General features: G+C 44.3%; 1 protein-coding gene across 3 annotated transcripts; it reads right to left on the bottom strand.

Moving 5' to 3' along the window:
* Positions 1-510: 510 nt before the first annotated feature.
* On the bottom strand, positions 511-22612 carry LOC132241104 (membrane-spanning 4-domains subfamily A member 8-like). Of its 3 annotated transcripts, none has more exons than XM_059709221.1 (8): positions 22444-22611; positions 18733-18793; positions 16200-16423; positions 12037-12168; positions 8177-8236; positions 6762-6890; positions 1150-1263; positions 511-976 (listed from the first exon to the last, which is right to left on the bottom strand). In XM_059709221.1, exons 3-8 carry the CDS (start codon positions 16416-16418, stop codon positions 872-874), a joined length of 759 nt encoding a protein of 252 aa, XP_059565204.1. In that variant the 5' UTR covers positions 16419-16423; positions 18733-18793; positions 22444-22611; the 3' UTR covers positions 511-871. The 3 variants fall into 3 exon arrangements, with proteins under 3 accessions (XP_059565204.1, XP_059565205.1, XP_059565207.1); XM_059709222.1 differs by having other exon boundaries at positions 12046-12168; XM_059709224.1 differs by lacking the exon at positions 1150-1263 and having other exon boundaries at positions 22444-22612.
* Positions 22613-24216: the final 1604 nt, after the last annotated feature.

Here is a 24216-nt window from a genome sequence, read left to right as displayed (position 1 = left end):
CAGAATACAGAACCTACACAGAACCTACAGACAGAAAAACTTCGCTGGAGAGAACATGGCAAAAGATCCTGGACTGAGCCTGACTACAGAAATATGGCAAGAGAACCTGACTAGAACCTGGTGACCGAACCTGGCTGGAGAGCTCAGACAGAACTTGGCTGGAGATCCGGGCTAGAGATCCTGGCTAGGCTGCTGATCAACTGAACGCTGTCTCCGTGTCCTTCCTTCTTCGCCGACTCCGTCCACACCTTTGGGGACCCCTGGACCCGCTGGGGCCGGACCCCAGCACTTCCTCAACCAGGCTTGTTCTCTGCTTTTCCAATCATTGCCAGAATAAATAATCTCCCTCTCTGATCTCTCTTTACACATCCCCACATTCTGCCTTATGTTAGAGAAAACTGCATGCATGTTCTTCTTCTCTTGTGAGGCAGAAGTTCCTTGAAGTCAAGGACTTTGCATGTTCCATGTTCACCCTCTTCCTGCCATGAATAGAATTTTGAACATATCAAATCAAATGCTCAGTGCACTTTTATTCAGTGAGTCAGTGATTGGGAGAATGAAGCTGGGGTTGTCTAGACATTTGTTTCACTAGCTCATAAGCTCACACAGGTAAGCACATGAATATGTGCACTGGACTTCCCACAGGTGGATGTCCTAGGGAGGACCTCTTGCTCAAATCCACTTTAAAGTTCTGCCTCCTTTTAAATGGCAGAACAGCATGAATAACCAAGCTGAAGTGAATGAAGTACAGGGTGCCAACAGCTGGAAAGACATTTTCCTTAGTTTGTCAAGGGAGGAAGAAGCTGAGTTTCAGAAGCCCAGAAAGGGAGTTCTTTTGGTTCCAGTGAAAGATGCTTCTAGAACCTTTGGCTTATTTGGAGTCCTGGATCTCACTGGAATAAGATGGTGGAGCGTTCAATGGTTCTGGATTGGCCACTGGGTTTGTCACATAGACGGTTTGAAAGACCACAGTTCTCTGAAAGAGACAGGTACATGGAAGTGCGTTAGTCAGAACCACAATTGCGCAAAGGCCTTTAGACATTCTAGGATTCCCCATGTGCCTGGGCAAGAAGGGGAAGCCTGAAAACTTCTCTAGTCCCCACATGCGTTAGAGCATCTTTCCACCAACTGAGGATCATACACACTCACATTGTTATCTAAATAGCTGAGCAGTTTGCAGTCAAAATGGGCAGATGTGCAGGCAATGCAGAATTCCAGGAGGCTAAAGACGAACAGCACGGCCGAAGAAGCTATTCCAGAGGCCTGAAACCAGGAGGAACACAGATGTCATGAGGGCTGCCTGGGAGTGTGAGGTCTGGCTCAGAGCATGGCTCTGCAATGGACCATGGCTAGGGCTTTGAGAAAGACCTCTAACCTCATCTCAGACTCATGGAGAAATGATCTCACCAGGTTTTTTGAGGGTCAAGTGTGTTTGTAAGAGTTATTTTAACACTTACTACCTGTTTTGTTCTAAGGAAAAGAATAGTCATTGTTTAGGGAAATACCTTGATGACTTGTTTTGGGTACAGGGCACGAAACCTAAGTATGGTATTTGGAGTTAAGACAGTGAAACTGTTCTGTGTAGGAAGCAAAGAGAAATTTGGGAGTATGGACAGTCCTCAGAGAGTAAAGAGAGATGGATAGAGGAGAAAGACGGGACTGAGCAACATGAAGGGATGGTAGGGCCTACAGAAAAAAAGGCATCTTGTGAGAAATTAACACATTACAAAGCAGGGATGTCTAACCTCCAGGCATCAGTAGTTACCTCCACCATCACTCCGAACCTTTAGAGAAAGTCAGCTACTAAAACAATCTTCCTGGCTTGTGACCATGGCATTTTGTGGAGAGAAATAATTGGGACTGCCTTTAACTTAAGAAAACAGTCAATAAAAGGATCCCCAAATAGAACTAATTCAGCAGTAGTGGATTTCATGTGAGCACCAGGACACATCTAAGCCCTTCCCTTGTTCACCAACAATGCTCAAGAAAATGAGGTCTCTTATTGTATCTGGGGAGACAGTTTGGGTAGAATCCAAGGACAAGAGATGAATGATCCCAATAACATCTGGATTCCAATTACAAGAGGAAATACACATGGAAGTGAAAGTGCATGGCACATGGTAGGTATCAAACAAATGTTTGTCAATTATGATTTTAAAAATAGCATTGGTGATAGATGGCTGCTCAGAGAATCCTCTCTCATGGAGAGACCCCTCTTTAGCACTTTTCTCCTCTTCCCTCTTGATTTAGCAAGCACTTATTAAACATATGTTTGCTATGAAAGGCTAAGAAAGCATCCTGAGAGGCATAATCTAGTGATGGATGAATATACAGATGTAGATAGTTATAATTTAAATTAGACACGTTAAGAGCTATAAAAGAGCCAATAGTAGTGCCTCAGGGCACTGAGGAGGGAGTTTCATTCTCAGTAGAAAATCCAGTGATGTGGGTTTGGACATATGTTCAGGCAGGGGGAACAGCAGGATTGTGATGTCTCAGTAATGGAATCATAGAAGCTTAGGGTGGAGGGGCCTTTACAAATGATGCTGGTCCTTTTCAAATGTTTTTTTTTTTAACAACATCCTATCTAATAAAAGAGAAACATGGTAATTGGCGTACAACCGCTACCCTTCCCATTGGCTAATCAGCAAGATATGCAAATTAACTGCCAGCCAAGATGGCGGCCGGCAGCCAAGCAGCTTGAAACTAACATGAGGCTTGCTTGCTTCAGTGATGGAGGACTCCAACGTTCCCCGCCTGCCTTGCCGGCCTCTGAGCTTGCAGTTTAAGAAGCATTCTAACAAATATAAAAGCTAAACAAAACCCCAGAAACCAGCTTTCAGCGAGCTGGGATCTCAGAGCTGGAGTTGATACAGAGTTTCGATTATAGAACCTAAACAAACCAGATACCTTCTTTCAGCAGTAGAGGCCTCAGAGCTGGAGCCAGAGCTAAAGCTGGCCCAGAATAAAAAATAAAAAATAAAAAAAGGAGAGGTTGGGAGCTTCAGTCCTAGCCTGAAAATGGCCCTCAGCCCCTCACCCAGACTGGCCAGGCAACCCAGTGGGGACCCTCACCCTGAAGGGTGTGTGACCAGCTACAAACAGCCATCATCCCCTCACCCAGGCTGGCCAGGCACCACAGGGGGGACCCCCACCCTGATCCAGGACACCCTTCAGGGCAAACCAGCCAGCCCCCACCCATGCACCAGGCCTCTATTCTATATAGTAAAAGGGTAATATGCCTCCCAGCACCAGGATCAGCAGAGGCATGAGGCCTCCCGGCACCGGGATCAGCGTGACAGGGGGCAGCGCCCAAACCCCCTGATTGCCCTGTGGCTCTGTGTGTGACAGGGGGCGGGGCCACAACCTCCCTATCGGCCCTGCTCTGTTCCTGACAGGGGAAGGTGCCCCAAACCCCTGATCGGCCCTGCTCTGTGCCTGATAGGGGGGAGCACCCCAACCCCCTGATTGCCCTGCGGTTCAGTGACAGGGTGCGGCGCCCCAACCCCCCCCACCCCATGGGCCCTGCTCTGTGTGTGATGGGGTAGAGCCATAACCTCCCCATCGGCCCTGCCCTGAGTGTGAGAGTAGCGGCGCCCCAACCCCCTGATCGGCCCTGCTCTGTGTGCGACATGGGGCAGTGCCCCAACTCCCCTATTGGCCCTACTCTGTGAGTGACAGGGGAGAGCTCCTCAACCCCCTCATGGGCCCTGCTCTGTGTGTGACAGGGGGCAGCGCCCCCAACCCCCTGATTGGCCCTGCTCTGTGCGTGACAGGGGGTAGCGCCGCAACCTCTCCATTGACCCTGCCTTGAGTGTGACAGGGGGCGGTGCCCCAACCCCCCAATCGGCCCTACCCTGAGCATGACTGAGGGTGGCATCACAATCTCCCAATCTGCCCTGCTCTGTGCATGACAGGGGGCGGCGCCCCAACTCCCCAATCGGCCCTGCTCTGAGCCCGACCAGGGGCTGCACCTAGGGATTAGGCCTGCCCTCTGCCACCCGGGAGCAGGCCTAAGCCAGCAGGTCATTATCTCCCGAGGGGTCCCAGACTGCGAGAGGGCACCGGCTGGGCTGAGGGACCGCCCCCCCCCCCAAGTGCACAAATTTTTGTGCACCGGGCCTCTAGTCCTATATAATAATAGAGTAATATGATAAGTGTCCAACCAATCGGTTGACCGCTCGACGAGTCGCTATGACCCTGGTTGGAGCACTGACCACCGGGGGCAGAAACTCCAACCAGTAGGTTAGCTTGCTGCTGGGATCCAGCCAGTTGGGACTGGGCGAGAGGGCCAGATACTCCCTGGATCACTCCTACAGCCCCTCCCAATCCAGCTGGCCCCCATCAACCCCGATCAGGACAGGGTGAAATGGCCCCAATCAGCCCGATCGCTGGCCGGGCCAATTCATGCACAGGGGCCTCTAGTTCTTTTATAAAGAAAGCTTTCTAATGGGAGGAGAGTAGGGAGGATGGGTGAAAAAAGCGAAAAGTATTAAGATTAACAAATAGGGAGGTATAAAAACAGTCACAGAGAGGTAAATTAGAGTACAGTATAGGGAATGTAGTTACCTCATCAAATATGTGTGTCTAATCATTACACTGTATACTTGAAACTAATATGGTATTGTTTTTCAACTGTAATTGAAAAATAAATTTAAAAGAAAACCTTCTATGAGGGAGAAGGGTTCCTCTAGCAGTTTAGATAGTTTATTATTTGGTGAGTATTAATTCATGCTTGTTGAGACCTTGGAGCACCCCACGCCTTGGTTCATCTTTTGCTAAGCTATGTTGAAGTCTAGCCCTCCTTATTCTGGACTGAAGCTAGAGGTGTGTGGGTGCACGAGATGTAAGAGATCTCTTTTCAAGACCAGGCATTGGCAGAACTGAGATTAGAAGTCAGGGGTATCCGGTTTGGCTCAGTGGATGGAGTGTCGGCCTATGGACTGAAGGGTCCCAGGTTCAATTCCGATCAAGGGCATGTACCTTGGTTGTGGGCACATCCCAGTTGGGGCTGGGCAGGAGGCAGCTGATCGATGTTTCTCTCTCATCAATGTTTCTAACTCTCTATCCCTCTCCCTTCCTCTCTGTAAAAAAACCAATAAAATATATTTTAAAAAAAAATAGAAAAAGTCAGGGGTGGTGGCTCCAGCCACTGTGTGACTGAGAAACTGGTGAAAATGGCTGGATTCCAGATGCACTTTAAAGGTGAAATCAGCAGGTTTCCCTGTGGAGTTGGCTCAGAGGTGCTGGAGGCAGAGTCAGAGTGAGTTAATGATTTCACTAAGGTTTGTCCTGAGTGACTGGAAGGATGCAGTTGCCATCAACCTGGAAAAGGCAATCCAAGAGAAAGTTTGGGAAGTAAAATATGGATAGGAGATTTGGATATGTTAAAATCCAAATATTAGATGGTGAGCGAACAAATGGATACTAGAGACTGGAGTTTGTGAGAGATGATTTGTGGGAACCTAGGCATTTGGAGTCATTGTCATAGAGAAAATGTTTCAAGTCACCAGACTGGATGAAACTGCCAAGGCAGGGAGTAGAGGGAGAAACAGAAGAAGATTGAGGACTGAGTGTGAGAAGTTGGGTGAAAGGTAAGAACCAGCAAAAGGGACAGAGAAGAAAGCAACCAGTGTGGGTGCAGGCACACCAGCTGCAGGGCCTGGAAGCCAACGGGAAGTCCACCAAAGAGGAGGAATGATTGGGCGCTTGAATAGAGGAAATTTTTGGAGAATTAAGGCTGAAAGTATGGCTAGTGCGGGTTAAAGAGAGATTATGAGAGGAGAGAACTGAAGGCTGTAAAATAAACAATTCTTAAGGAATTTTTTGCAGAGAGAGTCAGAGAAATGGAGTGGTACCTGAAGTAACCAAGAGAAGGTTAGTTTGGGTTTAAAGATGAAAGAAACAAAAGTGTGTTCAATGCTGATGGAAAAGTTGTAGCAAATCAGACAGTGATTTAGAAGAGAGGTGGGAGCCAGAGAGAGGGGAGAAGCACATGGAGTGATAACTTGAATGGGAGGAGAGGACAGGGCTGCTGTGCAGAGAGAGACATTGAGTTTACATGGGGCTCATCTATAGCTGCGCTTTCCCATCTGTTAGCAAAGTGTCCCCTGGGGGCTTGAGATGTGTTGTAAATGCAAAATAGACACTAAATACACACTAGATTTCTAAGATGTGGCACCCAAAATGCAAAATATTGAATGAATAATTTTTTACACAGATTAAATATTGAAATTATGTTTTGTATTTTTTGGGTTAACTAAATGTAGTATTGAATTTAATTTTACATTTTTTTTCTCTCTTTAATTTGGAGACTAGAAAATGTAAAATCACTCACATGGCTTACATTAGATTTCTATTTGACAGCATGGGTCTATATATGGGATGGCTCATTCGCCTATGCATTTCTATGGCTGCTTTCACATTGGGTTGAGTACTTGCAACAGAGATCAGATGGCCTGAAAAACCTTAAATGTTCACACTACATCCTTTTTTCTGAACACCGTTGCTGACCCTTTTGTCCACAGTAATGGGCAGGGAGATGAGCAGGTTGGTGGGTACTGATGTATTTTCTGTATAACTGCATTTAATTCTCCCAACAATGGCAAAAGGTAGGTACTGTTTTATAAAGATGGAAACAAGATTAAGAAAAGTCACATGCTTAGAGTAACAGCAATAAAGCTATAGGTCAGGGACTTATAAAAGCCCTAAAGAAAGCTACGTTGGAACCCAGAGGAGCATTGGTCAAGAGGGATACTTACCACTCCACTACAATCAAAGGCGCTCGTGTACCGACATTTGGAGTTGATAGCCATATCTGTGATGAGGAGCATGATTCCAACCATAGAGAAGATTGCACTGACGATACTCATGCCCATGCTACCTTTCAGCTAAAGAAGATACAGAGGGTCAGTATGAGAGAGGAAAACACTTATAGCTGAGATGAGCAGAGATTCAGCAAATGATTCATAATGTGAATTCCTGGAACCCTAGATGTGAGGCAAGTAAAGAGATGTCTTGTGCAAAATAGGTTTGGTGGTAAAGTAACTTTGAAAACACCTGGGTTGCCCTAACCGGTTTGGCTCAGTGGATAGAGCGTCGGCCTGCAGACTGAAGTGTCCCAAGTTCAATTCCGGTCAAGGGCATGTACCTTGGTTGGGGGCACATCCCCAGTAGCAGGTGTACAGGAGGCAGCTGGTCGATGTTTCTCTCTCATCGATGTTTCTAACTCTCTATCCCTCTCCCTTCCTCTCTGTAAAAAAAATATAAATCAATAAAATATATTAAAAAACAACAACACCTGGGTTGCACAAAGTTAGGTCTTTTGTGCAGGACTTCTCAAAGCCTTTAAGAAGGAATATGGATCCCCTGGAGAAGAGACTACTAATAGAGATCCCTCCCAAGTTATCTAACCATTTCATAAAGTATCTCGTGGGACAAGTATCCCCAAGAATAATGTTTAGGAATCACTGGAGTCATTTATCCCACAAGACATGGCTAGAAGACTCAACCAAAGTGTTTTGGTATGTGACCAGCTCTGAAGCTCCATGATTCTGGTCCATGTGCAGAATGACATGCCCAGAATTGATCTTCCCTGTGGAGTTTTTAAATAGATTTCATCTGTTGTGGGACCAGGCCATGCTGGGGTCTTTCTCTAGATAAGCAGCTTGTGAGAGAAACAAAGGTGCTCTCTTGGTCCAATACTTGGGGCCAGCAAGCTTTGCCCATGTTAATTGACAGAACTTGTTAGGAAGGATTCCTTTGGGAAGCTGCTTCCTGAGCCTCCCCTGGCTTCCCTGTAGAAATGTCTGGCACTGGGCTGTGTGTGCTGCAGGCAGTCAGTGCCTGCTCTGCTGGAGGGCAGCCTAGCACCCCTGGTTGTTTTTTTTGCCTCCTCTTGTAAGATCCTCTTAGGAAAGTTATTCTCTCTGTCTCTCCACACCCTGAAGCTGCCCTTCCTTCCACCAAATCTTCTGGACTCTTTCCCATTTGTGACTCTGTCCAGGTTCATGTGGTCTTGTAAGTGAGTATGAGTGAGCATGCGTGTCAGTGCCCTGTGTCTGGTTATAAGTAGGTGCAAGGATGAAGGAGACATTGTGTGTGAACTTCTTTCCCCTGCTGTGTGTCTCTCCTAAGATTCCATGGTTCAGAGAGCCTGTCTCAGGATATGACTTACCAGGCAAGAAGATCTTGGTTGCTGTTCTGATGCCACTGAGAGGGATCCTGAAATGATGAACTGGCACAGAAGAGAAGGAATTTAGAAAGAAGTCAGTGGTCAGAGATCCACCTTCAGGCTCCATGCTTCCAGTCACACATATATTCTCTCACACATGCTAGGATCCTCTGCTGGGATCTCCTACTCAACTTGGGGAAAATAAATGAAGGAAGGAAGGGAGGGAGGGAGGGAGGGAGGGAGGGAGGGAGGGAGGGAGGGAGGGAGGGAGGGAGGGAGGGAAGAAGGAGATTTTGTACCACAGGGCAGTGACTAGGGATAAATATATATTTTAGAATCCAGTATACCAGTTTTTAAACTCTAACTTGAAACTCATGTGATCTTGTGTAAGTTAATAAATTTTTCTTAGTGTATATTTCCTCTTCAAAAAATGAGGAAGACTATATGTCTTCCTAAGTGTTATTATCATGAGATAATTTGTCCCTTGCTTCTAGCATTTGGCGTATCTTGCCCATGGTAGATTCTGTACATAGTAGATACTCAATACAATTACTTCTTTTCTTGCCTTTTATTTTCCCACAGGCACATATTGTTGGCCTCCTAAAATGATTCACTCAGGCATGGGCACTCTGGAAGGAAGAAGGAAGGGGTTCCCACATTTTCACTGCTTTGAGATATCAACCCAATGTATCTTTTAGTTCAGGGGTCCTCAAACTTTTTAAACAGGGGGCCAGTTCACTGTCCCTCAGACCGTTGGAGGGACAGACTATAGTTTAAAAAAAAACTACGAACAAATTCCTATGCACACTGCACATATCTTATTTTGAAGTAAAAAAACAAAACGGGAACAAATACAATATTTATATTTGCATGTGGCCCGTGGGCCATAGTTTGAGGACCCCTGTTAGTTACTCCAAAGAATGTTGCATCTCTGCAATGCAGTGCATCAACTATGAGGGCTACAGGGTGCAAGGATGTTTGTATTTATTTCAACACTGATGTTCTGCAGGCATAGTGGCTGATGGGATTCTCTGCTGTCAGTGAGGGTTTGAGAGGGTATCAGCTATGGTTTAATGGAAGCTTTGCTCAGCCCTACATGAAATGCTTTTACCTTTGCATTACTTAACTGCACAATGCCCCATCAAGCACCATTATTATTCCTATTTTATAGAGGGGTGGACCGAGGCTGAGAGATTTTGAATAACTCGCCCAAGAGCATTCAGCAAATAGCATATCTGGGAATCAAATTCAAGTATTTGACCCCAGATCTCATGTTCTTAACCCTCATCCTGCACTCATTCCACCTCAGGGTAGATGCATGTGGCTTAGAATGGAAATGGATATTCAAAATGAAAACTTACTCTAGCCAACTGTGCCTTCTAAGAGGAATGCCATTTTTCCTATAAGTGGGAAAATGAGTCTCAATTTAATGTCCTTCTATTTCTACAGACTTTGTAGGAAAGGAAGGAAACAGAAGGCTAGATTTCTGGTGTCCATGCTGGTCCTCCTAAGGTGCCTAAAGAGAGGGCCTTTGGTTTGGAGGAGGACCATATGGTCTTTAGGAAATAGATAGTCCTAGAGTCAGTAAGGCACACAGAGCAAAAGTGCCCTGCAGGAAGAAGGGAGGGTGGTGTCATGAGGGCTGATGGGACCTAAGCAGCCTGGGGGAAGGGGAGATGGCCACCAAGGCCTTTGAGATGCCTTAAGAGAATCTAACACTCCATAGGAACTGTTTTGACGCTGTGGTGTTAGTCTTCTCCATTTCCCCAACTCCACAGAAGTCTGTTATACACACAGGTGTCTGTGGTTGGCTGAGTTCCAAGTCTGGGTCTGTGCTGAACAGAAAGAAGACCCCAGCCTCAGAAGATGAGAACAAGAGAGAGCAGGTGCTCAGATAAAAATGCTCCCAAGAACCTAAGCCCTGCCATTTGCAGATGCTGTGTGTGTGTGTGTGTGTGTGTGTGTGTGTGTGTGTGTGTGTGTGTGTGTGTGGTGGATGACTCTGGGCTATTTTTATTTAAATCTCATGGTACATGGTGAGTTGGCTGATGTCCAGGTTACTCTGGAGTTTTGCTATTTGGAGGAAAGTTGCTTTGGGTCACAGATATGTGATTTGAGAGAAAAATTGTGTTTTGGCAGGTAGAGACAGACAGGGTTGGTGGGAGAGAGACTAAATTGAGTGTGTGTGTGTGTGTGTGTGTGTGTGTGTGTGCTCCGCGTGCCTGTGGAAGGGGGAAGACACTAAGAAGAGTGGAAAACAATCATAAAGGCAATACATTGAAAAGAGATAGGACTTTTGGTTCTTCAATTTAAAGAGGTTCCAGATCACCCTAAAAATGTAATAAAAACTGTGGACTTTTCCAGAAACATAAATAAATAAATAACATCTAATATACCAAATATTTTGCAACAAGGTGGACTCTGAGCCCATCAGAGGACTCCAGGTTGAGTTCCTACTGCTTACTGTCTGTTCTGTGGCTAGGCAGCCACTCTTAACCCTTGATGGAAACGTTTTTCTCCTGGAGCACCAGCTCTGAGCCTGAGTCCAATAGCATTTGAGAGCTTGGCTGATGAACTAGGAAAAGGTTTCCTAACCTCTGAGGTGGGCTAATTAGGAAGCTGCCTGCTTTGGGGCAATGGCACCTTGCAGGACTGTCACTTGATATATGAACTGAATTTTGTCTCCTCATAATCCATCTTTTGAAGTCCAAACCTCTAGGACCCCCAAATGTGACTGTATAGACGTTTCCAAACTCACTATAGTTTGCCTTATGATTTTTTTTGACTTTACAGTGGTGTGAAATGATATGCATTCAATAGAAACTGTTCTTTGGATTTTGAATTTTGATCTTTTCCTGGATGAGTGCTATGTGCTGAGATACTCTCTGGTGATGCTGGACAGAAGCAGCCAGCCTCAGCTCCCTGTTAGCCACACAATCATGAGCCTAAACAACCCATTCTCTACAGTGTAGTACTTAATGCATTTTGACTCGGGATATTTTCAATTTATGATGGGTTTTGGGGGATGTAGCCCCATTGTAAGTTAAAGAGCATCTGTATTTGAACATAGGACCTTTAAGAAGGTGATTAGTACTCAGCCATAAGAAAGGATGAAATAGAGTCATTTACAAGAAAATGGACGGACCTTGAGAACATTATGCTAAGTAAAATAAGTCAGACATAAAAAGCTAAAAACCATATGATTTCACTCATATGTGGAATATAAAATTGAAACTTATGAACAAAGACAGCAGTGTCATGGTTGCCAGAGGAAGGGGAGTTGGGGGAAAAAGGGGTACTAATATGAGGTGACAGGAGAAGATTTGCCTTTGGGTGGTGGGCACATGGGGCTATATACAGATTTTATAACTTAGAAATTCACACATGAAACCTATATGTTCATGTTGACCAATGTCACCCCAATAAAATTTCATTTAAAAAAATAAAGAAAGATGATTAAGGTTAAATGAGTTCATATGGGTGGGCCCTAAAACAATTTGAGTGGTATTCTAGTAAGTAGAGATATGAACACAGACACACACAGAGGGAAGACCATGTGAAGACACTGGGAAGAAGACGGCCATCTACACTCCAAAGAGAGAGGCCTCAGGAGAAACAACCCTGCCCACACCTTGATCTTGGACTTCCAGCATCCAGAGCTATGAGATAATAAATGCCTGTTGTTTAGCCACCGAGTCTGTGGTATTTGTTCTGGTTTTCCACATGAACTAAAGTGCTTGGTGAACAAGGCCTGAGCTGAGTTCACAGCCCACGTGCTCTCTTGGCTGAAAAACACATGCAGCAAAGTACACAACTTGCCAGTGTGTTAGCGATTTCTGGAACTCACTTGCAGGGCCACTTACAGTACTTACCAAGATGCCTCCCCAGAAGGGATAGCCTCCGTAGAATGAGACTGCGATGTAGTACCAGAGAACCAGGGGGCCTAAGACACTGCCGAGGCCAATGTGTATCAGGCCAGTCAGGATCTGGACGGCCTGTCAGGGGAGCCAAAAGCAGAGGCCTTAGTTTCTGAGGCCAGATCTTAACCCCTGCACTCTTGGGCCTCCTTTTTATTTTAATAAATATTTTGTTCTCTTGGTCAATAAAGTCATATTTAAAATGTACTAATGAAACAATACTTCCCATAATTGCCCCCCAACTCAAAGAAAACAATCACTTACATTTTGGTGCATAACCTTCCATTATTTTTTTAAATATACACACTGATAATACAAAAAGGCTCTGCATATTTAACTTAATATTTCATTATGAAAATGTCCCTATGGCATTAAGTATTCTTTAAATATATGTTTTTTAAGGGCTGCCCACATTCCATTATGTGGATGATCTGTGGAGGATTAAGACGAAAGATATTGGGCAGGTATAATATGTTTTCATATTATAAACAACACTGCAATAAACATCTCTGTAAATAAGTCTTTGTGCTCATCTTTTATTTCTTTGGGATAGTGTTTTAGATTGAATTGTGTCTTCTTTCTCTCATCAAATTTATATATCTCTATTTATTAATCTTCATCTGAGGATATTTTTTTCATTGATTTTTAGAGAGAATGAACTGAAGGGATGATGGAAGACAGAGAGAGATAAAGAGTAAGAGAGAGAAACACTGATATGAGAGAGACACATCAATTGCCTGCCTCCCACTCGTGACTGACTGGGGCTGGGTACTGAACCTGCAACCCAGGTACCTGACCTTGACTGTGAGACAAACCTGCAACCCTTTGGTGCACATGCCTACACTCTAACCACTGAACAACTCTGGCCAGGGCTCATATTAATATATTGAAGTTAAAACCTCCAGTGACTTTGAATGGGATCTCATTTGGAAATAGGATTGCTGCCGATGCAATTAGATAATATGAGATATACTGGAATAGGGTGGCCCCTATGACTGCTATCTTTTCAAAGGAATGCCATATGAAGAAAAACATGCGCACCCAGGAGAATGCCAAGATGGGAGTTATGCTGCCAGACAAGGACCTACTGGAAGCTGGGAGACTGGCCTGGAACAGATCCACCCCTAGAGCCTTCAGAAGGAGCATGAGCCCATAGATACTATGATCACAAACTTCTGAACTGAGACATTAAATTTCTTGTGTTCTAAGACCCCTGGTTATTAGTACTTTGTTATGGCAGCTCTAGGAAACTATTATAGATTGTTGCCCAAATGATAAATATGTGTATATAGTACAAACATAACAGAAAATACAAATATATTATTTCATTAAATTTGCACAAATGTTAGAAAATCGTACAAAATGTCTGCCCCAAATTCTTTTTCTCATTAATGATATAGCTTGGAGGTATGTCCATATCATTACTCAAAGAACTAAGGAGCTTTATTTTTATTAAAATATATATATATATTATTTAAAATATGTTATCATTGATTTCCGAGAGAGAGGAAGGGAGAGGGAGAAATTGAGAGAGAACTACTGATGAGAAAGAAACATTGATCAGTTGCCTCCTACTGGAGATAGAGTCTGCCACCAGGCATGTACCCTGACTGGGAATAGAGCTGGCAACCACTGAGTACATGGCATGATGATCAACCAACTGAGCCACACTGGCAGGGTAAAAAGCATCCTTTTTATAGCTCCATCACATTTCATTCTTTAGACATATAACATATTGATTTAACCAGTGTTATATTAATAAATATTTCGGTTATCCTCATTCTTTTCCTATTACAACAGGGTATAGGATATTAAAAAAAACCTCACGTCTAATTGACTAATCAAAGATTAAAAGAATCCTATCTAATAATAGACAAACATGGTAATTAACCATACCTCTGACACACTTCCCATTGGCTAATCAGGGTGATATGCAAATTAACTGCCAACCAAGATGGCGGCTGGCAGCCAGGCAGCTGAAGCAAACAGGAGGCTTGCTTGCTCCAGTGATGGAGGAAGCCAAGGTTCCCCGCCTGCCGCTGCCGGCCTCTGAGCTGCACTCTAAGAAACAATGTTGCAATTATAGAAGCTAAACAATCCCCAGAAACATGCTTTCAGCCAGCCGGGCCTCAGAGCTGAAGCTGCAACAGTGTTTCAATTATAGAAGCCAAACAAACCCAGATACCTGCTTTCAGCAGCCAAGGTCTCAGAGCTGGAGCCGAGCCTCAGAGCTAAAGCCGGCTCTCAGTTCCAGTGACAGCCATAGAAGGTAAATAAATCCCAGAATAAAAATAATAAAAAAAAGGAGAGGTTGGGAGCTTCAGTCACCTGCCAGCCTGAAAACGGCCCTCAGCCCCTCACCCAGACTGGCCAGGCACCCCAGTGGGGACCCCACCCTGAAGGGGGTGTGACCAGCTGCAAACAGCCATCATCCCCTCATCCAGGCTGGCCAGAGCCCCAAGCGGGACTCCCACCCTGATCCAGGACACCCTTCAGGGCAAACCAGTAAAAGGGTAATATGCAAACTGACCCTAACAGCAGAAGGACTGGGAATGATTGGTCACTATGACACACACTGACCACCAGGGGGAAGACGCTCAATGCAGGAACTGCCCTCTGGTGGTCAGGGCACTCTCACATGGGAGGAGCTCTGCTCAGCCACAAGCCAGGCTGATGACTGCCAGTACACTGGTGGTGGTGGGAGCCTGTCTTGCCTCCTCAGCAGCGCTAAGGATGTCCGACTGCAGTTTAGGCCTGCTCCCCGTTGGCAAGTGGACATCCCCCAAGGGCTTCCAGGCTGCTAGAGGGATGTCTGATTGCCATCTTAGGCCCAATCCCGCAGGGAGCGGGCCTAAGCCAGCAGGTGGTCATCCCCCGAGGGGTCCCAGACTGCGAGAGGGCACAGGCCAGGCTGAGGGACCCCCTCTACCCCCCGAGTGCACAAATTTTTGTGCACTGGGCCTCTAGTATACAAAAAAACTTATAGTCTAAAATATTAATAATTTCATATTTAAGCATGTCACAGGCAAAAGCAGTTCCAATTCCCCTTTTCACTGGCCTCTACCATAATTGTGTAATAGATACCAATGTCTGGCCAGGCCTACAATAGCCTGTCCCCAGAAATAAAACTCAGAGAGAAAAAATACCAGATGCTGACAGACATGAAAGAGAGCATCGAACCCACGTGAGAGCTCAAATGTAAAACTAATGTCATCAGCATTCCTTAATGCCCCTTTTTCCATGATCCCCCTAAAAAAAGCCTTTTGCCTACCCTGAGACATTAAGATGGTTGCTAAGGCATGAGCCTGCCATCTTCTCAGTTAGTCAGCACCTAAATAAATCACTTTCCTTCCATCAGCAACAGTGTCATGTATTTGGCTTCACAGCAGCAGGCAAAAGACCCTGAGGGTCATTTGGGCCAGTTTCACTATCACAAACCATGCTGCAATAAATAACCTCACACTTGTCATATTTCTTATGTGTACAGACATATCAATAAAACAAGTCTCAGAAATGGGAATTATTGTGTATTTTAAAATTTGGCAGATACAGAAAGCCTTCCATACAGGTTGTATTGATTGACATTGATATGAGTAGTATATGGGGGTGAAGCTAGGATTTGAACCTGGACAGCCTGAATCAGAATCCATGCATGTATTCATTTACCCATGTAATGTAGTGGGATTTCTCTTGTCCCACCCAGGACAGCCTTTGCGGGGGGAAATCATTGTGAGCTCTTATTTTGTTCCCATTGGAGAAAGATTCCGTTCAAGTACATTGGGTTTAGAATCCACGTTCTAGCTCTCTGGACTCACTTTCTTCCAGAGGCCACATGAGTCAAGATGGATTCCGGCAACAGGACCAACATTACAATTTACTGTTTCTTTGTTGCTTTTCTCTTTCCTAAAATACCCAAGATAGATAGTACAAGGTCCCACACGGAGGCCCTGGTGATGCTGTAGTGCTGAGCTTCTTAATGGACCTGAATTTGGCAAGACTGGGTCAGTTCCAGCCCCACTTGCTGGATTTGGAGTTTCTGTTTTTCCAAACCTCCTCCCACCTCTGACTCCAGCCATGTGGCCAGTGAACACAGTGTGAAACTCACTTACCCCTAAAACTTTGCCCTCTTTTAAGGATCTCTGGGCAGGTTGCATATGCACAGGCGGCTCCAAACCAGGTTGGTTCCCAGAAATTTGGTGGACTTGGGGCTGGTTGAGTGGATATTGGGGCACCTGAGACATGCTTCCGGGGTTCACAGGATACCCGTGGTGGGGTGCCATCACAATCACAGAATTGGCTGTGGAGCCTGTTGAAGTCATCAAATTCATGATACCTATAATAATAAAAGTGTAATATGCTCATTAGACTGGATGTCCTTCCAGACATCCTTGCTGCTGGAAGCTAAGTACAGTAGTTAGCATAATAAATGCTAGAAGTTCATCAGAAGGCTGATGGACAACTTCAGCAGGACTCCAGATCTGCATATTATTTCCTGCTGCCCAACAGCTGAGGGCATTTCCCCTAACCTGATAATCTTTTCCTGTTTGCCAAGCTGTACTTTCGATATGTATATCTGCTTTGCTAAAGGGCAAAATGTGTGAATAAAAAGCCATGGGTCCGGACATTCAGGGAGCCCACTTCACTAGAGGGTGTGGCCTCCATCTGGCTCCCCCAAAATGCCTTCCAAATTTATATTTCTTGTCTAGTCTCTATTCATTTATGCGCAGCCCTTCTCCAGATTCCTGAACCCTTGCTGTGACCTTCCAGACAAAGCCGGGGCTACAAGGGAAGCCCAGGTCCCGGGTGCCTGCCAGTGGCCAGAGGGATGCCCAGGTCCCAGGTGCCAGAGGGAAGCCAGTGCTGGCAGCCGGGGGAAGGAAAGCCTGCTCTTGCACTAATTTTGTGCATCGGGCTTCTAGTTAAAATATAAATGCAGTAAAATCATCCCTCACATATGCACTAATTTTACATTGAAAAAGGACATTTGCTTCCATTAACTCATTTGAGTATCGAGACTTCCTATGAGTTTATTGTTTTAGAGATATTAGATAGCAGTTAGAGGGCACATACACAGCCACTGCTTTACAAATACATCCTGAATCCTCTCTGGCCAGTTTTCCAGGTGAGAAAACTGAGGCCCAAAGTGGGTAAGAACTACGGAGGGCAGGGCTATGTCCTTTTCACTTTTGTATCTCTCATCATACCTAGTGGGGCGTTTTGCACATCGTGGTACTTCAACATTGCAGAGCCAGAGAGTCTCCTGGAGAACAGTGTGTCTAAATCTCTCAATCACTGGAAAAGGAAACTGAGGCTGGGAGAGTGGACACGAGTTCCCCTAGTTCCCAGTCATATAAATATTCATTAAATGGAGATCCTTATCCTCTAAGGAAGCCCATTGCCAGGGCTGAGTATATTCACTGGAGGGCTCATGCTGCTCAATGTTCTAGGTCACTTGTGAATTTTAGTTTCGTTTTAAAAATTTCTTTCTTTCTTTTATTTTTTTAGAGACACAAAGTAAGTTAAATTTATTTTGCTTATTCCATGGTACATTTGACTTGGATTTAGAACTCTTACGTTTCATGTGGGAAATTTAGAGAAAAAGTTAAAGTGAGTGAGTTGTAGTAACATATCGAAAAGCAACTTCTAAATAAACCTTCGATAAAGGTGATGACTCACAGAATTCCATAAAGGTAGCATAACAAATACATTTGAAGACAGGATGGTACATCCTCAGAAATACTCAAGAAGTTGGCACCTCTGATGACTGGCCATGTTGGTAGGGCTCTCAGCTGTAGAACATTCTAAAATGCCTTACCATGCAGACCTGAGTCTCCCATCTGAGAGAGTGCATTCTTTGAGGCATCTTATCAGGTTGGATTTTTAATCTATTTTACTATTCTTCAGACTCTACTTGTCCTTTCTCCTCAATGCCATAAACCAATATACAGATATTTATTAAAATACTTTACCCCCATGGATGTCTCTCTATAAGGTTTTAAGTTCCTAAACAACAGTGACAGTATTTATAAGTTATAATTGCAACAGCTACCCTTGAGTATCTGGTAAGTAACTTGGTATCATGTCCCCTTCACTGTAGTTTGTTTCTAAGCTGCTCTCACAGATCTTTATACACATGGCCTCTAATTTTTATAATAACTCTGTGGGGGAGATAATAAATACAGTACTACTCTTGTTTTCTAGAGAAGGTAACTAAAGATAGAGAAGTTTCATTATTTCTAATTTAGGGTCCTATGAAGCAGAGACTTTGAACAATCTCTCTGGCTGCAAAGTCTTCATGATTTTTCTTAAAGGAAAGCACTTTGTATTAGAAATTATAAATTTAGCAGCTTCAAACAGAATCCATTTTTTAGCTCATGTCTGTGTAGGTCAGAAGCCTGGCATGGCTGGGGTCCCTGATCAGCATCTGACAAGGCTGAAAGCAAAGCATCTAACCAGACTGAATTGTTTTTCTTTCTCTCTTTTTTTTTTTTTTTTTTTTGGCGCAGACCCTCAAAAGCTAGTACAATAAACCCTGCCATGGGCTCATCCTCACACCCACAGTCATTCTAAGTCTCATTTGGCAGGAAAGCCTTATCAGCATGCCTGAGCTACCCGTAGAAACATTAGATTAAGTATACTCACTTTGTTCTGCCAGTGGCTAAATCTCGCTTGTTCCTCTTTCCCAGCGCTTGTTGTAGGCGACCTATTATTCCCGGAAAGAAAAAACACTTAGTTCAAAGTTTCCAAAAGAGCTATCACACTGGGTTCAGTTGGGAAATATGTTTAGCAAGATCTAAAACAAAGTCCTCCTAGGGGCAGGGCGTGTCACTAGCACCCTAGAGCTCAGTTTTCTCACCCACATTTACTTCCTGTGAATGACAAGTGACCAATTAAATGCAGTACAATTGGATAAGTGTTTAATGGTATTGGTGTGGAGAATAAAGGATTGTGCTTGGTGGACAGGGAGACACAGAAATGAACTGGGCACTCAGGGGTACTGTATATGGCTGCATGTAAGAGAGAATAACAAAACCCTCAGGGGAGAAACATGACCCCTTCATCATGTAGTTTCTGTTAGGACTGCTGGGCAATGCAATCCTTAGTGTAAGCTTCCTGCCACAGGAGAAGAAAAGACCAAGAAAAGCTTGCTGGACACCAAGAGTCAGTCCATATAAGGAATTGAAACTGTCCTGAAGATACCTGGTCACACACCTACATTCCATCCGCATTCCAAGCTCACCTTAGCACCCAAACCCATTGAAGACAAAAGTTTCCTGCCCACCCTAACCAGTTTTCTCAGTGGGTAGAGCGTCGGCCTGCAGATTGAAAGGTCCCACATTCGATTCCGGTCAAGGGCATGTACCTTGGTTGCTGGCAGATCTCCAGTTGGGGAGTGTGCAGGAGGCAGCTGGTCGATGTTTCTCTCTCATCGATGTTTCTAGCTCTCTATCCCTCTCCCTCTTGTTGTGGACCAACATTCGCGAGAATAAGACCACCGACTCCCATTAGGTCTTAAGCAGCAAGTGAGGATTTATTGAACTGGCCAGTGACTGCAATAGGTGCCTCCGCTCAGGGAGCCCCACCCTGATGCAGCCCCGAGCCTTTCTCTCGGAGCCTATTTAGGAGTGTTAACCACAATCTATTCTTTGACAAGCTCAATGGAAACCAGTGTGGTGTCACACCTGGCTGGAGGTTGTCCGGGCCTCCAAGAAGTACAGATTAACATCAAGTTCCTGATACATAGGGTACAAAGTTAATTAAAAGAAAAACACACTCTGGTTACAAAAATTTTCCTATGCTATACAGAGATTACATATCTATTTCTATTCCCAAACATGGTGCTAAGCAAGCCTGCCCATCACACTCCCTGTAAAAAAAAAAAAAAAAAAAAAATCAATAAAATATTATATATATTTTTTAAAAGGGCCACATGCTAACCTGACAAGCTCAGGGAAGGCCTGCATGGTGGTCTTGAAAAATCAGAGACCTAGAGTAACCACAAAGGATGGTCTGATATTAAACTTTAACTAAAAACAGGTTATAGTGGGTAGTCATGTCCTAGGCCAGTATTTTCCCTGACAAAGATCAACTTAGATCTTTACTGAGCCCATTTGTCTTTTTGCCTCTAAGATAACAGATCTGTGAAATGTCTGGGTAACTTGTAACTTCCCTTTTTTTCCGGACCCCTCAGGGCACACCAAATGGCACCAGGACATTCCCTCACTGTTCTGTTAATTATGTTAAACTGTCCTGTATCCATCTATGTAAAAGAAGCACACGTCCATCATTTCACTTTTTATCCCATCCCAGAGGTTTCCCCACTTTGCTTTATTCCACCTCCTTAATCTATCACCAATGGATTTCATGTAGCCCACTTAGGTATTTTCCTTTTGATGGTAATTTATAAAAACAAGATATGAACTCCCCATTCTCTGGAGCATCATCTCAATTCATTGAGGTTCTGCTTCCCGGCATATGTCGACAGTTTGGCTCAAATAAACTCACAAAAATTCTTTACAGGTTTCAATGATTTTTTACATTAATACTGCATAGAAGGATGAAATTCCAGCTCCTGGGTGCTGCCATCATCTACGCAATGTCCCCTTGGCATGGTGCTATGCAGTCCTTCCTTTGGATATATCCGTCCCTTAAATAAATTTAATTTTTTAAGTCAATGTCTGAGATGGCTATTTAGCTTGCCTATGCACCACCATGCTAACCAGACATGTTCACCTTTCATTTTGATGGCCCGATAAGTGAAAAATTATAGAACTCTGAAGAATGACTAAAAACATAAAATATTGGCAAGTAATCAGGGCAAAAGATCAGTTCTTTGGAAATCTTTGTGTATTCCAGATATAAAGAAGCTTATTTGTATTTCCCTAGGACAATTTGGTAAATTATGCCTTTCATAAACAAAATGGAAGCTTTTATATTTTTCTCTTTCCTTGATCCCTCCTGAATCTAGCAGTTCTTAATAAGTGAGTCATGACAATACATTTCTTTGCATGTGTTCAATGAGACCAGTTTCCAATTGTGGTTTTATTAACCAAGACTTTGACTGGAATGTCATGTCTGAAAATGATGTGCCTGGACTCTGAGCACCACCAGAAGGCATTCTCAAAACTGTTTGAAGCCAATCAAAAGCCACTTGCAAGAAAAAGCCTGGTATTTTGCTTAATCACATGGTTCATGGCAGTCTTTACAGGTAAGGAACAAAGGTTGCTTTCCTGGAATATGGAAAGGAGAGAACCTCAAGACATCATTGGGGACCTCAAGAATTTAAGAAATTCACCCAAGTCTATAGCAATAATCAGGCCAAATTGGAACTAGACAATACAGTAAATGAATTGTTCTTATTTTGGTTCTTTAATAAAAATGAGGGTGACTTTAGGGGGAAATTATATTTCAATAGGCTCCATATATACAGTTGTAAATGTGAGACTCCAGTTCATGATCTTCAAAGTTTATTTTTCACATGAGCTAAATTAAACTAAATCCTGAAGTGGTTTTTTATTTGTTTTTTCCCTTAAATATTTGGCTATAACCCTCCAAACTAATGTTTCATTTTTCTCTCATTCTTTGACTTGGAATTAGCAACCAGAACTTTTTCCTTCCACCATACCATTTATTACTATTCTTGTCATTCTAGCTTTTGTCCCACAGTTTCTCTCCACCAGGTTATAAGTCCTACTTGTGATACAGGAACTGGAGAGCAGAAATTTTCCCTGGGGTCTTGTCTCACAGAATCAAAGAATGAAGCCACAGACCAGAGGTTTTTCAAACAAGGCAGGAATTTATTGCAAACAAACCCAGGGTGCCTCCTTGGGAGGGAGATTCAAATGGGTTGTTGTAGAAACATTCTGTTCTTCCCCTTATATCTGCTAAAGGCCTGCTCTATGTCTATCTGTGCTGCTCTCTGATTGGTTCCTGGCCTTTCTGCAACATTGTTCTCTTTTACTTCTACGAAAAACATCCTATTTCCTGCAAAATACATTCTTCGTATGTTTCAGCTAGCTCCACCATTCCTCCTTCTTCCATCCCTTACTCTAACTCCCTAATTCTGCATTAACTCATTTCACTTATACTCAGGAAATACCACCCTAGACACCATCACAACCTCCTTCTGTGCCCAGGTCGCACAGTCCCTCTTACAGAGAGCAAGGATTTTTAGCTCTGAAGGGAAACATCATTCCTTTTCAGCAGAAAGCAGTTATAGAAGAGATATGACACCCCTTCTTCTCTGAAAAAAATTTAGTGCCAAAAATCCTTGGTGGGAGGGGGATGTAAACCCTGAGACCCCCCCCCCCGCCCCCCCAGAACAATGAGGATGGGCCAGGTACTGAAACTCACCAGGACAGAAAGCTCCAGATGCCTAGCTGTGCCGAGCCAGCTCAGCCAAGGGTTCGAAGGCCTGAGTGAGGGCGGCGAATGGATGAAGAAAAGACAAAGAGAATAAGCTGGGTCTAGGTGGATCTTCCTGTGCCTGGCTGAGGCCACAGAGAGAGATCCAGAGGCAACCTGAGCCTTTATTTTATAGCCAGAGGTAAACAAGGTAGTGGTCACCATAGTTACGATGTTCTTGTGAGTTTCACTTGTTTTGGCAGCACTTGCTGCACCTCCCACAGCCCATTGGCTAGTTACCCAGATAAGATTTAGGGATTGTTATAAGGTAAACCCTAATTATGCTAAGAGGACTATGCCCTCTAAGCTGGGACTTGTTTGTGGCTTTGCCAACAGGTCAGTCCCAGGCTTAAAACCCTATAGCGGCACCCTACACCTAGCAAAGAACAAAACTGGGAAAACAAGAACCTCACCCCCAGGGTAACCTTTCCTACCCTAGCATATCACTTGTCATTTGGCCTGGACTCTGGATCTTTCATGTCACTGATCAGGCAGTTTAAACCCCCTGACCCTTTCCTCCCTAAAGGTAACATCTAGGCCTCAGTTGTATTTCAGCTTCAGGCCCAGAAAAGCAGCAAAATGACATAAATGACACCATGGCTGTGTCAAGGTCAGCTTTTACCTACCTAATCACTCAACAGGTTTCCTCAGCCTTGGGTATACTTTTGCCTTTCAGGAGGAACCTATGTAGAACAGACCTTTACATCTTGCCTAGTAGGAGTTGGAACATCTACTACTAATATACATATTTATACTCATTCTATTCATTTTGGGTTTAAAGTCACATCTAAGGATTTTTATGTTTTAGAACCCACTGTTCAGGAGAAGATGCAGAGATATTTTCTCTGGCTGCTGCAGTAGCTACCTGTGGTGAATATCTGACTTTTACCAGGTGTTCTAGCTATTCTTTCAGTATCTAATAATCTATATACTAGTATATAAAAGGCTAATATGCAAAGTGTCCCCTTGGGAGTTCGACTGGGAGACCGGGAGTTTGATCACTCATTACGACATGTGCTGACCATCAGGGGGTGGTGCGGAATGAAGGAAGGCCCCAGCTGGCAGCCGGCAGCTGGGGAAGGGAGGCCCCAGCTGGCATCTGGAAGGCCTTGATCGGTCCTCCAGGCATAGGGACCCTACCCATGCAGGAATTTCATGCACTGGGCCTCTAGTTACAATATAAACTATTCTGATCATTTCACCCTCCCTTATAGTAATGGATATACTAAGCTGCCAGCTGGTAAGTTTCTAATATGTGAGGTAACTGTTTATTTATATATCCCTGCCAACAGCACTAGAATACTTTGTTATTAAGACAACAGACAGAGATAGACACATTTGTCCCCATCCTATATAATAAAGAGGTAATATGCAAATTGACCCTCATGCCCTCTAAAGATGGTTGCCTACAACCAGGCCGGCAGGGAGTTAGTGAGGGATCACCAAAAGACTGAACAAGCAGGCTGTGTGGGGCAACCAGGGTTGGGGGCAGTTGGGGCAATCAGGCTGGCAGTGGGGGCAGTTAGGGGTGACCAGTCAGGCAGGCCAGTGAGCGATTAGGAGCCAGCAGTCTGGGATCAGGCCTAAACCGGCAGTCGGACATTCCCCAAGAGGTCCCGGATTAAAGAGGGTGCAGGCTGGGTTGAGGGAACCCCCTCCACCCCCATGAACAAATTTCATGCACCGGGCCTCTAATCTATATATATAAAAGGCTAAGCGACC

The sequence above is a fragment of the Myotis daubentonii genome, chromosome 9 (assembly GCF_963259705.1).
Source record: "Myotis daubentonii chromosome 9, mMyoDau2.1, whole genome shotgun sequence".
NCBI lineage: Eukaryota > Metazoa > Chordata > Mammalia > Chiroptera > Vespertilionidae > Myotis > Myotis daubentonii.
This window is presented reverse-complemented; position numbering and strand designations above follow the sequence as displayed.

Bases quoted from the DNA above. Each gene is read 5' to 3' on its own strand.
- LOC132241104 (XM_059709221.1), bottom strand. From the start codon at position 16,418: ATGAATTTGATGACTTCAACAGGCTCCACAGCCAATTCTGTGATTGTG. The intron at 6,891-8,176 runs GTAAGTCATATC...TATCTTCTTTAG, and splicing joins AACCAAGATCTTCTTGCCTG to CTGAAAGGTAGCATGGGCAT. The intron at 977-1,149 runs GTGAGTGTGTAT...TGTCTCTTTCAG, and splicing joins TCAGCTATTTAGATAACAAT to AGAACTGTGGTCTTTCAAAC.